The sequence below is a fragment of the Equus caballus genome, chromosome 21, assembly GCF_041296265.1.
Source record: "Equus caballus isolate H_3958 breed thoroughbred chromosome 21, TB-T2T, whole genome shotgun sequence".
Lineage (NCBI taxonomy): Eukaryota > Metazoa > Chordata > Mammalia > Perissodactyla > Equidae > Equus > Equus caballus.
The window spans coordinates 15,203,305-15,219,256 of NC_091704.1; the positions used below are offsets into that span (position 1 = coordinate 15,203,305).

A 15,952-nucleotide genomic window follows, 5' to 3' on the forward strand; every position below is an offset into this window, starting at 1 on the left:
GACAGAGATGTTTGGTCAGTTCTCTTTTCTTCTTTTGGTTTGGTCAGCATTCATGTTTGTCCTGTGTTCAGACGTGATTACGGAGGGATATTGCTTTCATCTTGCCTCATCGTAGCCACAGAGGGGACTTTTATGATGTCCCGTGAAATGTTGATGTTCAACAAGAGAGTACAAGGACCTAGCTGAGAGGCCAGGCCAGCTCCTGGAAGTCATGGCTGCTCTTCTCTCTCTCACCAGTTTCTCTCACCATTCATTAAACAGGCTTGCTGTGCTTATTATGTACGTTGTCCTCTGTCCACACACTTGTCTTCTGTGTACATATTAGTTCTGGTTCCTTGGAGTCTCCTGTCTCTGCATTTGTCCCAGGAAGTACTGTGTGCCTGCCTATGTGGGGTGGTGGCTGGGCTCCCATCATGACCTCCACGTCTGTTGGGAGGTCGTGCCTCCCCTATTCGTCATCCAGGGGTGAGCTTGGAGCCCATTGTCCTCTTCTCATGATGAAGCTATGACGCCCAGGAGCCAGACCATCAAGTGTGGATCAAGAGCCATGTAAGGCCAGGAGCTGTGGTTGTCTCACTTGGTACTGGACCCTGAGTCCCTAAGCGTGGAACAGAGTGGTTGTGTGTGCAGAGTCCAGCATTTAGGTAGCCTGCTTAGTTCCATTTTTTAAGTATTATTGTGGTAAGAACACTTAACATGAGAACTACCCTCTTAAGTTTTTAAGTGCACAATGCACTATTGTTCACTGGAGGCATACTGTCGCACAGCAGGCTTCTAGAACTCATTCATCTTGCACAACAGCAACTTTATACCTGTTGAGCAGAAATTCCCCTTTTCCCCTCCTTCCAACCACTGGCAAACATTCTACTCTCTGCTCCTATGAGTTTTTCTATTTCAGATACTTCATATGAGTAGAATCGTGCATTATTTGTCCTTCTGTGACTGGCTTATTTCACTTAGCATAACGTCCTCAAGGATCATCCCTGTCGTCTCAGGTGGAATGATTGCCTTCTTTTTCAAGGCTGAGTAATATTCCATCATATGGATATCACATTTTCTTTATCCATTCATACATCAATGGATATTTAACTCATTTTCACGTGCTGTAATTATTGGAGCTGTGTGAACCCTCACTGTTGAGTTAGACTATTCATGTTCAATTTCACCTTTACAATGAATTTTTAACAAAAAATATTTGAAAACTAGAGCATTTGTTGTGGCTAATGAACAAAGGCACTTACTAAAACAAAACTGAGGTACTCATTTTACTCATGAAGTTACATACAAATTAAAATATTAATATTCAATGCCAGCATGGTGGCAGTGAAATTGATATATTCACACAAAGCTGCAGGCATTGTGAGTTGTCAAAGTTTTTCTGGACAGAAAAAGGCAAGATGTGCCAAAATTCAGAAACATGTTGAAATCTTTTAATATTCATGTCTAGAAAATCTGATAAAACTCCTTCTACAGAGCATCCAGAAGTAATGAATAAAATATTACAGGCACCCTCTTAAATGCACAGATGAATTTACAAGAAAATAAGGATCTCAAAAGGATAAAAACAAACATCTATCAATGGATGAATGGATGAACAAAATGTGGCATGGGCATACAACGTAGTAGTATTCAACCATAAAAAAGACATGAACTCCTGACACGTCGTGTGACATGGATTAGCCCTGAAAGAACACAAAGGGCCACATGTTGTACGACTTCATTTAAGTGAAATGTCTAGGACAGGCAAACTCACAGAGACAGGACCCAGACTGCTGGTTTCCAGGGGCTGGAAGGATGGGGAGTGACTGCCTAATAGGTACAGGCTTCCCTTTTGGGGTGACAAAAATGTCTTGGAACTAGATAGAGGTAACCACCAAATTGTTCATTTAAATATGATTAATTTTATGTTACATGCATTTTCTGTCACACAAAAAAAGCAAACAAAAAAAAGCTGATGGGAAGCAGGAAACCAGGGCACTTCGATTCTTCTGAAGTTTCCATTGCTGGAGCTCATTTGCTGATCTTGGTGACAAAAGGCTTGGACTCTGATGGCTGTGTGGGGTAAGAGAGACGTCCTTGGGCCTCTGAAAGGTCCTTGCGTGAAGCCAGAACCCTCAGACGTCTGTACTTTCAGGGAAAGGGCGGTCTAGAGAAGACATTGTCTACAGCCAGCGGGAGACAAGGGACTTTTTGTCCATCTGGCTCTGGTACTGGGACAGGATGGCCTTCCCCTAGTGCCATAACTCTGCTCCTTCCTAGCTTTGGGGTCTTGGGCCGTTTGAAAACTCTTGAGCTTCCCTCTCTTTGTCTGGCGTGCAGTGCTCCCCTCGCAGGACTGGCAGGAAGGGCACACGGGATTACGGAATCCTGGTGCTGAGCACCAAGTCTGGGAAGCAGAGGGAACTCCACACAAGTTAGTTCTCTTCTCCCTGATGTGCATCCTATACTTAAAATAATAAGAAAATGAAAGTGCTGGGGAGTGGCTCTGGCAGCACGCAGCTGAAGAGAGGAGCCCATAGAACGATGGCTTCAATTGAAATAGCCCCCACTGCTTCAGTGAGAACCTGCAAGGGCTTTTCACGCTAAAGCTGACCGGGAGTCTAGACCCAGGTTCTCTCCCCCTACAAACTAGCTGAGGCCCAGTCGCCTGGATGTCTTGGACCCGGTGCTGAGCCAGGAGAAAAGAGCCGCGGTGAGGTTTGTGGAAGTGGGGGGGCAGGGTGGGTGGAGCCTCCCAGAATAACAAAGTGGGGTTGGGGCAGCTCAGAGCATAGAGGGGTCCCGCTATGGGAGAAGGGAGGTTCAGTAGCTAGAAGGAATTTGCAGAGATGAAGCTCGGTCCTCTACACGGCTTCATGAAGCTGGTGAGGTGAAAGCCAGAGCCAGGCCCTCTTTCAAGCATTCGCAGGGGCTGATCCTGACTCACATCTCAGCTCTGATCATGAGGAGATGATGGTGGAGGTTTAGGGTCCTCTTCTCCCTTGATGCCCCGGCTGTTGCCTTTGGCCTCTGTTCTGAACTTTGCCATCTTTATGCTTTTATTTGGGGCCCGTCCGGGTGGCTTGCTTTCTCTCTGTCGTCTTGGAGAAGTCCTACTGATTCCCTATGCCCACCTCTGCTTCTTTATTTTTCAACATCACTAGCACATCACTCCAAGTGTGGTTACATCCTCATGGGTCTGCTCCCCTGGCAAAGTGGGAGTGTCTTACAAGAAGGGATGGGATCTAATTCATCTCTGTGGTCCCCGCACCTATTTCAGAGCCTGGTCCTCAATATATATGTTGAAGTCAGAAATATTCCTCTAGGAAAGATGCCAGAGTTCTTAGCTTGGCAGTCAATGCCCTGTAATCATACTCCTGGAACCCTTCTGGGAATGCTTCCTACTTGTCAGGCATTGTTTGCACCTTATCTCCTTGAGTCCTCACAGCAACCAAGGACGTGCAGCTGTTTGTACCTCCGTGTTCCAGCTGAGGACACTGTGGCTGGGTGAATTTGGTGATGAGCCAAGGTCCCACCTGGAGCTGGGCTGAAACGCACATGTGCATGTGTCTACAGCCAGGGTGCTCAACTCCTGCAGGAGGCTCTCTCCTCCATTCGGGAGGTTTTTTCCTTAAGTTATCTCCCTTCCAGAGGTGTCCCTGTGCCTTGGACTTCTTGCTGCTCTCCCATGCCCTTCTCCGGGTGGCTGCTTTCTTGGGTATCCGTGGAGTAAGTGATGATTTTCCTGCCTGGACTATGAGCATGGGCTCCTGGATGGGCATCTCTGACCTGAGCCAGTTGGGCGTCCAGGGAGGGAGGATGCTCCGCCTATCCATGAGTTACCCTGTTCTGGGACCAGGAGCCCTCAGCTCCAGCCAGGCTCCCTCATGGTGGTTTGGGTGGGCGACCACATGGCACCCTGTCTTCAGGAGTACCCAGTTTGTTTATTCACATCAAATGTTTGCCGCAGCATCTCACAAACTGTGGTCCAATGTTCAGAATTATGATTAAACAGCCAAATAAAAGAGATCTCAGGTAGGTTTCCACTCAAGGAAGCACGGGATTAAACTTTATCAAATGGATTTCTCTTTGGGTCGTGGTGGATGTATCTGTGGCCTTGATGGTGGTGGTGATTTCACGGGTGTATATTTATCCCCAAAGTCCTTGAGTTTATACATTAAATATGTACAGCTTTTTATATGTCAAAAACTAACGAACTTCACCCCCTGAAAGCTTTGTTGTTATTTATCAAACATACCAAATATACAAAATGTTATAGAGAGCTATAAAATGAACGCTAGTGTGCCCACAACCCAGGTTAAGTGATCAACTTGACAAACACTTTGAGTCCAAAAAAAAGAAAAAGGGTTTCCCTCACCCAGGACTTCTCAGCGGCTTCAACAGGCTGATGGGCACCTTTGTGTGAGGATGGTGGGGTGGGGGTGGGGGCAGCCGGGCAATGAAATGTAACCCTTGCCAAACTTACTCAGGCAATTTCCTTAACTGTCTCAGCAGTGCCTCGCTCCTCAGGGAGGAGCTCTGGGTTTGAGTTCACTCCCGGTTTGGGCTGCTGCACGGCAGAGAGAAGTGTGTGGGGAGGTTGTGTCTCAGTCTTTCCCACCTGCTTGGCTGTGGCTTCCCTCTTGTTGGCCTGATGTGAAGGGGTTGCTCTGCCAGGTTTTAGCACTGACTCCACAGGTTTAAGGGCTCAGTCCCACAAGACGGCCTCCTTGAGACACCAGTGGCAGGTATTGGGGGCCCAGGGTACCCACACTGCTGTCTGACTTGGTTACACAGAATGGGGTTCCCATAACCCTCCCTGTTGAGGTTGGACACTTTGCTAGAATGATTCACAGAAGTCAGGAAAGGGGTTTAGTTACTGCTACCAGTTTATTATAGAGGAAACCACTCAGGAATAGCCAGTCGGAAGAGATGCTTAGGGCAAGGTATGTGGGAAGGGGCATGGAACTCCCCTGCCCTCTCCAGGTGCACCACCCTCCCAGCGCCTCAATGTGCTCACAACCCAGAAGCTCTCCAAATCCTGTGGTCTAGGGAGACTCATGGGGAGCTCACTACCCAGGCACGATTGATCCAATCATGGGGCATTGGTAAGGAACTTGACCTCCAGCCCCTCTCCCCTCCCCAGAGGTCCTGGGTGTGGGGCTGACAGTTCCAAGTCTGAACCTGCCTGGGTATCTCAGGTTCTGCCCCCATCCTGAAGCTACCCAGGGGCTCCCATCTGTCAGTCATCTCATCAGCATGGAAGACACTCATCACTCCTGTGATTCCAAGGGATTTAGGAGCTGAGTGTCAAGAACCAGGGACAATGAGCAGAGACCAAACATTTACGTTTTCCTATATCACAGGGAGGCATGTGCTCACGTCAGACTGTCTGGCTTGGATGGCAGGACAACAGGGACAGGCTAGAACTTGACCGAGAAAGAGGCAGGGCTATCCACTTTGTCCAGAAGACACTGAGCACACATATTGCCCAAGAGAATCCTGTCTCCAAGACTTGCTCCAAATTGCCCTTATCCTGGGAAGCCTCAGCTGTCCTCACCCAGGGCACAGCCCTGGATTCCCACTCTGGTTCCTCCAGCTCCCACCTTCCCTCTGACCCTAGCTGGACCCCAAGGAGTTGAGGCATCTGTACACAGCCCTGTCTCCCCAAGACTGGGAGCTCCTCAGCCCTCAGCAGGGGCTGGGGCCTCTCTGGGCAGAGAGAGGTTGCAGGGAGCCCTTGCTGTGTGTGCAGAGCTGGAGGTTGAGTGGAGGCTGCAGGGCCCCAAAGGCCCACTGAGGTCTCTCCTGGCCTCTCCAGACCCTGTGGACAGATCTTCTAGGTTGGTGTCCCAGAGAGGCCCTGGGGAGCAGTGTGCTTGGAAGGCTGCAGCACGGATAAAGCACACGGCATCAGCTGGAGGAGCCCCAAGGTCTGCCCCACACTGCCAGTGTGTGCTGCTCACAGCATCAAGCAGGAGAGCTTCTTCTGCCCTCCCCTGCTGGCGGCTTCATGGGAGAGGCAGCCCAGGCTGAGGGGGACCAGGACGGCGAGAGTAGGAGGACAGGATCAGACAGTTGTGGGGAGCACTGCCCAGCCTGGACATGGGGTCAGGGCCAGAATAAAGCATCTTAAGAGAGAATTTAGCCTTGGGAGGGATCTTCTCGTGTTGCCTATTCTGGTCCCTGCTTCTCACCCTGCCTGGATGCCCTTTGCAGCTTCTAGGTCAGCATTCTCATTTTCAGTTGATTCTGACACCTATGGAATATTTTTACATGTCTGGAGACGGGTTTGGTTGTTTGACTCATGCAGAGGGAGGGGATGCTACTGGCGTTGGTGGACTGGGGCCAGGGAAGCTGCTAAACGTTGTACAATACTGTAATAGGGTGGTCCATTGTTTCTTTCAGTGAATCAATGTGGATACACTATATTTAACTAAAGTTCATATATTCAGTAGGTTTCACTCTTGTGTTGTTCATTCTATGGGATTTTTCTTTTTTGAAGATTGGCACCTGAGCTAACAACTGTTGCCTATCTTTTATTTTTCTTCTTCTCCCCAATGCCCCCAATACCTGGCTGTCTATTCTAGTTGTGAGAGCCTCTGGTTATGCTGTGTGGGACGCCTCCTCAACATGGCCTGATGAGCGGGGCCATGTTTGCAACCAGGATCCGAACCAGCGAAATCCTGGGCTGCCGAAGTGGAGTGTGGGAACTTAGCCACTCATTCATGGGGCCGGTCCCAGGTCCTATGTGTTTTGACAGAGGAATAATGACATGTATGAACTGTTACAGTATTATACAGAATAGTTTCATGTGCTATGTCCTTAATGTGCCCAAATGAAATTATGCCAGAGAGTTTTTCCTCTGTTTTGCTTTATTCACTCCTATTATTAAAGACTCATTCACCCTACTCTGTGTATATCTAGTTCCTGCCTGGGGCTCCAGGGTTTGCATCCAACACATCTTACCTGTCCTATTCCCAGTTGTGGACACGCAGGCTTGTCCCATTTCCCCGCTAAAGCAGCGCTACAAGGAACATCCTCGTACACGCTCCCTTATAGATAGGTGTGAGAAATGAGATAGTTACTCAGGGGTACTGAGCATGTCTATTCTTAATTTTCATCATTCTACATCCCACCAGCAGTGTTACAGTTTCTTTCTTCCCACAGCCCCATCAACACTGGACACTCTCTCTTTTGGGGAATTGGATAAGTATACCTTGAAATTCCATCCCTGTTTCTTTCTTTCTCTCTCTTTCTTGCTCTTTTCTTCCTTTTTTCAAGCATACTTATATATGCCTTGGCAACTCCTTTTGTGAAATATCTGCTCATTACCCTTGCTCATTTCTGTATTGAGGTTCCTACTTCTTCCTCATATAATGGTTTCACGTTTATACTAGATAGTGTTCCCTTGTCAGCTTCAGACAACGTAAATGATTTTTCCCAACTCTCCATCTGCCTGTCAACTTTATCAAAAGTATCTCTCGTTGAACATAAATCCTTAATGTGAGTGTGCCATATCTTTTTAGAATCACCTATCATTTGTGCTTTTAGAGTTTTTCTTAAGAAATCCTTTTCCACTGCTACATCAACAAAATTGTTTTTCTAAACTTTCTCCTGTTAACTTTATAGTTTATATTTCATATTTATGTCTTCACCCATGTGGATTACATCTCTGTATGTGGCCCTAGGCAGAAAATCTGGTTTACTTTGCTTCATAAAACGATCAGTTTTCCCACCATAAATTAGTAAAAATCCATCATTTCTGTTTGGTTTCTGCTGCCACCTTTATCGTAGATTAGATTTTGATAATGCAGGCATATTTTTTGAGAAAATCAATCAATTTAATCAGTGTCTTTATATGTTCCAGATTCACACTGTTCAAAATGACTCTGACTCTACAATTTGTGTCAATACCTAGGATGGCTGTCTCTGCTGTTTACTGCATTTTTAGAAAATTGGTATAGCTTTGCATGGATTTTTACTTTTCAGAAGGAAATTTAGCATAGTGTTAAATTGATAGTCAATTCACAGAAATTGGAAATGCAGTTGCACCAATGATATAATTTGGAAAAGGACTGACATCATAACCATACTAGCTCATCCCATCCAAGAGTATAGACGGGTTTCCGTGTATTCAGATCATCTACATTTTTATTAGTGGTTAAAATTTCTGTCTTTGGAGGTGTTGCATGTTTTGGGTTAATTATTAGATATTTTGTAACAGAGGATTTCAAAGTGCCATACGAGGAACCCTGGGGTCCATGAGGTCCTTACTTTTCCAACTGCATGTGGGGATGTGTTTGCCATATGCTTCAACTAAAACAGCGTGTGCCACAGACTGATGAAGATATGCAGATGCGAGTGCCAGCTTGTCTCCCCTCAAGTCAGACATTAGGTGTATTTGCAAAAATGTCAAACCAGGACACTCTTCTCATTACTTGTTGTTTGAAAGTGTAATTACTTTTCTAAAAACGTTACCTGTATTAACATGAAAGTGGTGTGTTATCGTTCTTTTAAGTATACTAATCAGTAAATATTTTTAAAGATTCTCAGCTTTAACATGTAATATGATAAAAATTGATAGAGTCCTTGGAGGCCTCTGCCTGTTCAATGTAAAGGGATCCTGAGACCAAAATGCTTGGGAGCTGTTTCTTCATAGTTTGTGTCACTATGGGAAATGTCACCATACTTTTTACTTAAATTCTATATTTGATTGATTATTCCTGGTAACAGCATGAGGAACACTGTGAGTTTTGTAAACAGATTCACCTTCGGCTGCGTTCTGTTCTCCTGTCGTTCTCTGTGTCCCGTCCTGACGCTTGGATCTTCTCCGGGCAGAGGATCACGTTTCTTCCCTTCCCATCCTGACGCCCCTTCTTTTCCTCTCCTGACAGCCCCGCCCAAGACGGCCAGTTCCATGCTGAAGAACAGCAGAGACAGTGAGTAGCTGGGGCCTGTGCCTGATCCTAAGACACTGCATCTAGTTTCCCCGTTTAGTACAGGATTTGCTAATTTTGTAGTATATATTCTTTATCTAGCTAAGAAAGACCCCTTTGATTTCATGCAGTGGAGAGACCTTTCATAAAACCATGAATAGGAGTTGAATTTTACAATTATCCTGCCTGATTGAAATAATTATATGAGTTTTCTTTTTTACTTTATTTATATGATGAGTCACATGACAGGTTTTCTGATGTCCAACCATCCTTCTCATTCATGGGATCTTCCCACACCACTTGATATCAATATGCTGTTTTTCATAACCGTTGCATTTGACTAGGTTATGTCTTATGATGGATTTTAAAATCCACACGGATAGGGGGAACGCATATGTCTGCTCTTATAAACGTTCTCCCTGGCTTTAGAATCAAGATTGCATTAACCTGAGGAAGTGAGTTCAGTCGATTTCATATATGTTTTTCTGTTTTTTGAAGAACGTGTATGAGGTTCCAGTTGTTCCTTATAGTTTAGGAGAGCTCACCTGCAAATGCACTGGGGCCAACGGCATTAGGTAGGGACGGTCCTTGACGAAACTTCTCAACTTCTTTAAAACTTATTTCCGCATCCAGGGCTTCTATTTTTTCATGCGTCAGTTTTGGAATTGTATATTTTCTAAGAATTTATTCCTTTCATGTATAGTTTCAAATTTGTCATGTTATGTTTTTAGTCATTTAAAAAATATCATTAGTTTTGTTATTTCCCAGTGTTAATTTTGTGTTTTATTACTCGCATCTTCTCCTTTTTTCTATCTAACTAATCTTTTCCAATAATCTGATATTCGTTTTATTAAGCATGATGTTTTCTTGTTTTCATTTCCTGATAAATATATTTAAAGGTGTCTATTTCCCAAATAAGATTATTTTGGGTTAAAAAATTGACATTCAATGCTTAATTTATTTAATTAAAATATTTCTGAATTCTTTTGATTTACTGTTGAGACATTAGATTTAATAGAAAATTTAGCTTCCAACATAAGAGATTTGAAAAGCTATTCCTTCTCCATAATTTGTAATGCTAGTGTATTATAATCTGAATAATATTTAACTTTGCCATTGATGGAAAAAGCTTTTACATCCTAATAGAGTCAATTTTTGTAAAAGTCTTCTCTGTGTTTGAAAACAATGTTTAATCACTTTTTTGGAAGCGTCGAAATATACCCAATAGCTAATGTCTCAATATTACTAATTGCACTCTTGCTAATAATTCAAAAATGGCATTTCTGAAATCTGTTAAAATATCTAACTATAATTTATCTACCTATTATTGATTTAGCTATTCTATTTATATCTCTTTCATTGATGTTGTGTTGTTTAATTATTACTTAATATTCCAGGATGTATTGATTCATAGATTAATGATATTTATGCTGCTCACTAAGATGGTCTTCTAACATTTATAAAATATCATTTCTTTATCACTTGGTGTATGTGTGTAATTGTTAAATTTTAGCATGCAGGTAAATACTGAGAATATTTTGCTTCCCACCCAAAATAACAAGAATATGCTTAATGATTACATTAATAATGATTTTTTAATATTTCCACATCTAATCATTCATACCATGATCAAAGTTTTCTCTGTTGCCATAAAAATGCTTTACAGATGGTTTATGTACATCAGGACCCAATCTAGTACACTATATTGCATCTGCTTGTTATGTCACTTGAATTTCTCTTCATCCTTTTCATCACCTGGTTTATTGATGAGACCAAACCAGTTTCTATGGAAGGTTCTGCCTTCTGAATTTGTCTGATTGCGTCCCCATGGTATCATGTAGTTTCACCCTCCATCCTCTGTACAACGATCATTCGTTCATGATCAGCTTTGGCCAGTGGGCACATTTTCAACCTGGTTCCTGTATCCTCTTAACATTAGCCCATTACTCAGTGAAAGTTCCATTTCACAGTGGCAGACATGTCCTAGCTTTTGTCCACACTCAGACCATTTCTCCAGGATTCCTGGTTCCTTTGAGTGACTAGTCATAATGGAGACATTATGATTCTTGTTTCCTTAAATCCATTTTGTCTGTTATCAAGATTGCTGAATCAACTTTCACTTGATATATTTGCCTGGCATATAGTCATCCATCCTTCTCTTTTCAAATTTTCTATTCAGTTCCTTCAGAAGAGAACACAAAAACAAAATAAGATGGCAGATATACGTACCAATAAAATAGTATTAAAACAAGCATAAATGGGTTAAGCAATTAGAAGAAAAAGATTCTGAGATAAGAAAAAAATTTTTAACCCCAAGATCCAAATATATGTTTTCCTGAACAGGCACTCCATTCAAGAGAATTCAACTCTGACCATCTCTATCTGTCCTTAATGATTACAACCTGGGAAGTTTATTTTAGTCACTGTTAGTAAAAAGTCAGTAGTCAAACTATGTGTTAAGCATGTAATATGATGATCTCACTTTATCTATATCCCAGTGCTGATGGTAAGGACTCATGATTTACTCCTTGCTATGCATGAAGATTGTGAGACCCAGAAAAGTTAAGCCAATTGTTCAACAGTATAAAGTTCTTAAATTGCCATCATAGCTCAGTTAGAGTCTGTTTGAATCACTGTGCTTCATTCTGTTTCTGATCTGAGCAGATGCAGCATCCTTGCGTGCTCAGAACTGGAGCACGGTGACTGAATTCATCCTCATTGGCTTCTCCACCTTCCCCCAGCATCTCCTGCCCATCTTCTTCTTCCTCTATCTGCTGATGTACCTGTTCACACTGCTGGGGAACCTGCTCATCATGGCCACCATCTGGAGCGAGCGCAGCCTCCACACGCCCATGTACCTCTTCCTGTGCGCCCTCTCCATCTCTGAGATTCTGTTCACTGTGGCTGTCACCCCTCGCATGCTGGTGGACATGCTCTCCACCCATCACTCCATCACCTTTGTGGCCTGTGCCAGCCAGATGTTCTTCTCCTTCACGTTTGGCTTCACCCACTCCTTCCTGCTCATGATCATGGGCTATGACCGCTACGTGGCCATCTGTCACCCCCTGCGCTACAATGTGCTCATGGGCACCCAAGGCTGTGTGAGTCTCGTGTTCTGGTCCTGGGCTGGTGGCTCAGTCATGGGGATGATGGTGACATTGATCGTGTTTCACCTCACCTTCTGTGGGTCTAATATGATCCACCATTTTCTCTGCCATGTGCTTTCCCTCCTGAAGTTGTCCTGTGGGAGGGAGACATCCTCTGTCACCTTGGGTGTGATCCTGGTTTGTGTCACGGCTCTGATGGGCTGTTTGTTCCTCATCTTCCTCTCCTATGTCTTCATCGTGTCTGCCATCTTGAGGATCCCCTCAGCTGAGGGCCGGCACAAGACCTTCTCCACATGTGTGTCCCACCTCACTGTGGTGGTCGTGCACTATGGTTTTGCCTCCATCATCTACCTCAAGCCCAAGGGCCCTCATTCTATGGACAGTAACACCCTGATGGCCACCACCTATACAGTCTTCACGCCCTTTCTTAGCCCAATCATTTTCAGCCTCAGGAATAAGGAGCTGAAGAATGCCATAAAAAAAAGCTTCCTCAGAAAATTCTGTCCTCTTAACTCATGACAGACTGTTTGAGAATGAGGAAATATGATAAGAGGGCTAAGATGTCTCACATTTGGACAGTTGTAAGGACTCAGGTGAGTGAAAATACCCACACTCCATAGGAGTTCAGCGTAATCTAGCTATTTGCTTTTCTGTAATTTGTTTTCTTCCTGCTCCAGAGGCTGAGCAATCATGATCTCTTGTTAATGACTCAGTGTGATGGACTCCAATCCAGTATCTAAGCCTAGGAATGTGCCATCTCTCTGTGGGCCAGTGGGGAGCATCACCTGGATGTGTCTGGGCACTGATGCTCGTGGTCCTTCCTGAATGGACAAGCAGGGGAAGACTTTATTACTCCCCACCAAATACGAATGAAGAAAAATAGGATAATAATAAATGCCACCTGCACTGAGTCCTTTCTGAGTATCAAGCATTGTGTCTAGTGTTTTATTATCCTTTTCTTTTTAATTGTAACAAATGTAGAAAAGAAAATGAAGTGCTTGTCTCTGAGAAAACGGATTTCTGTCTAACGTTCTTCACCGCCTTTGGGAGTGAAACACTCTAAGGGATGTTTTCTCTGTTGAGCTGAGCTGAGTAAAGGAATCAGAATAAAGACAGAGAGAGAGGACTAGGAGGGATGGAGTCATTTAAAATTATCTGAACATCAAATTAGATTTGAAAGAATATGGTGCAAAATCTGAAAGAAGCAGGAAGAAGGAGAAAGAGGTTGTAAGATGGCAATTTGCACATGAGGAAAGGATAGAGAAGGGACATGAGGGAGGGAGGGAGAGAGACAGAAAAGAGGGCTCCGTGTTCGGGTGAGAACACACAGCGTGTTAGGAGGGTGCTGCTATCTGACATCTTATGGAAATCCTTTCTCCTTTTTCCTCTTGTAACTTAAGGGAAAACGTCAGTTTCTCATTACCTTGCTACTTGTACCTATTCGGGGAACGTGTTCAAGAGCAGAAGTGCTATTTCAGGGTGGCACAAAGAGAGGTCAGAGGCTATATACGGGTACCCCCTTACACAGATGAGAAATGTTGGTGCAGTTCACACGACATGTGAATGAAGGGAGTCACCTGGAACTTTAGGTCTGTCTGACTCTCCTGCTGGTGTTGGGAATCAAGTAGGACTGAGGATCCAGGAAGGGGCCTGATTGTTTCATCCCCAGGAAGGGGGATGAAATTGTTACTCAAAGGCAAGGCATACGTGTAGTTTTAGGCAGAAGATACTTTATAATGATAAATGCACATCTACCAGTCATCTCATTAGCATACAAATACACTCTTATCAGAGGATCATGAACCAGCTACAACTCCAAAAGACCAAATATTAAGTTTTACTATGTGACTTGGAGGCATATACTGGTGGCAGGACACAGGGACAGGCTAGAACTTGACCGGGAACAGAGGCAGGGCTATCCACTTTGTCCAGAAGACACTGAGCACACATATTGCCCAAGAGAATCCTCTCTCCAAGACCAGCTCCAAATTGCCCTTATCCTGGGAAGCCTCAGCTGTCCTCACCCAGGGCACAGCCCTGGATTCCCACTCTGGTTCCTCCAGCTCCCACCTTCCCTCTGACCCTAGCTATACCCCAAGGAGTTGAGGCATCTGTACACAGCCCTGTCTCCCCAAGACTGGGAGCTCCTCAGCCCTCAGCAGGGGCTGGGGCCTCTCTGGGCAGAGAGAGGTTGCAGGGAGCCCTTGCTGTGTGTGCAGAACTGGAGGTTGAGTGGAGGCTGCAGGGCCCCAAAGGCCAACTAAGGTCCCTCCTGGCCTCTCCAGACCCTGTGGACAGATCTTCTAGGTTGGTGTCCCAGAGAGGCCCTGGGGAGCAGCGTGCTTGTAAGGCTGCAGCAGGGATAAAGCACACGGCATCAGCTGAAGGAGCCCCGAGGTCTGCCCGACACCTGCCTGTGTGTGCTGCTCACAGCATCAAGCAGGAGAGGTTCTTCTGCCCTCCCCTGCTGGAGTCTTCATGGGAGAGGCAGCCCAGGCTGAGGAGGACCAGGACTGTGAGGGTAGGAGGGCAGGATCAGACAGTTGTGGGGAGCACCTCATGGCCTGGACATGCGGTCAGGGCCAGGGAGAAGGGTCCTAAGAGAGGCTCTTTCTTTGGGAGGGATCTTCTTGGGTTGCCTATTCGGGGTCCCTTCGGAGTTACTGGCCTAGGAGTCCTCTACAGCTCATAGGTCAGCAGCTCTCAGCCCAGGGTGACTCTCCCAACCAGGGGACATTTGGGAGTATCTGGGACACCTTTTAGAGTGTCACAATTCATGAGCATGGATGGATGCTCCTGGCATCTAGTGGGCCAAGGCCAGGGATGCTGCTAAACATTGTGCACTTCACAGGAAGCCCCAGCTGCATGGAATCATCCAGCTCCAGATGTCAATAGTGCAGAAGTGGAGAAATGCCACCTTGAGTGTGTCTTGCCTCTACTGTTGCAACCTGGGCTGGGGGAAGGTGGCCCCTGCTAACCGGGAGGGGAGACACTGGGGAGGCAGAGGGTGCACTGGATGAACTCCTGTGGGTTATGATGTTTGCTCAGCACCTGTGTGTGAGCCATCCTCTGGGAGACCAGTGCGGACAGAACTGTGTCTACATCTCAGAGGAGAGGGGCAGCCCAGTCCTGAGATGCATGGCCTTTCTGCCAATCAGGAGGTGGGAAGGTGGCCTGTAGGGGTGAGGCAGGGGCTTGAGGAGAGTGTGGGGCTTGGGTCAGCCTCTGGGGGAACTGCATTGTGAGGTTACCACAGGTACTAAGGCCCCACTGGGGTCAGAGCCCAAAGTTGAGAAAGGGAGTAGTGGGTGTCGCCTGGTACACAAGGACGAGAACAAACAGCTCACAAGGCCAAAAACAATAACAAAGTCAGTGGTCACCCCGCTTACTAGGTGGACTCTGAGCCCTTGACATGAATCCTCAGCGAGCCCCTGAAGGCGCTTCTCTGAGTACTTTCATTTTTCATTTGGGGCGAGGAGACTCAGAGTCGGGAAGTCTTCCTCAGAGACACACAGCGAGAGCTGGGATTTGCACCCTGGGTGTGATGACTGCATACCTCGTGTGTGTCTCAGAAAGTTCTCTCTGGAAGCCATTGTGGACCGGGGGCAGAGGAGGGGAGAACGGCCGGAGCCCGGGGCAGTGGTCCAGGGAGAGGAGATGAGCCATGAGGAGGGCATGGCACGGAACAAGCCAGGAACTCTTTGTAGGGGAGAGAGGGCCCAGCGAAGGGAGGGACGAGGTGCAGAAGGAAGTTGATGCCAGGTCTTGGGTTGGGGAGGGGGGCCACGTGGGGGACTTTCTTCTCCAGGTGATCAGTGCAGTCTTCCTCGCTCCAGCAAAGTGCCCCTCACTGCAGGAGAGCTCCTCACTGTTCTGGTGCTTCCGTGTCCTCCAAGCTCCAGGCTGATCCCTATTGGGAGGAACAGC

General features: G+C 45.8%; 1 protein-coding gene across 1 annotated transcript; it reads left to right on the forward strand.

The window, feature by feature from the left end:
• The first annotated feature begins 11,599 nt into the window (after window positions 1-11,599).
• LOC138919847 (olfactory receptor 10H3-like) lies at window positions 11,600-12,544 on the forward strand. Its single transcript, XM_070246449.1, has one exon. The coding sequence runs from the start codon at window positions 11,696-11,698 to the stop codon at window positions 12,542-12,544; it is 849 nt and encodes a 282-aa protein (XP_070102550.1). The 5' UTR covers window positions 11,600-11,695.
• Window positions 12,545-15,952: the final 3,408 nt, after the last annotated feature.

Bases quoted from the DNA above. Each gene is read 5' to 3' on its own strand.
- LOC138919847 (XM_070246449.1), top strand. From the start codon at position 11,696: ATGTACCTGTTCACACTGCTGGGGAACCTGCTCATCATGGCCACCATC.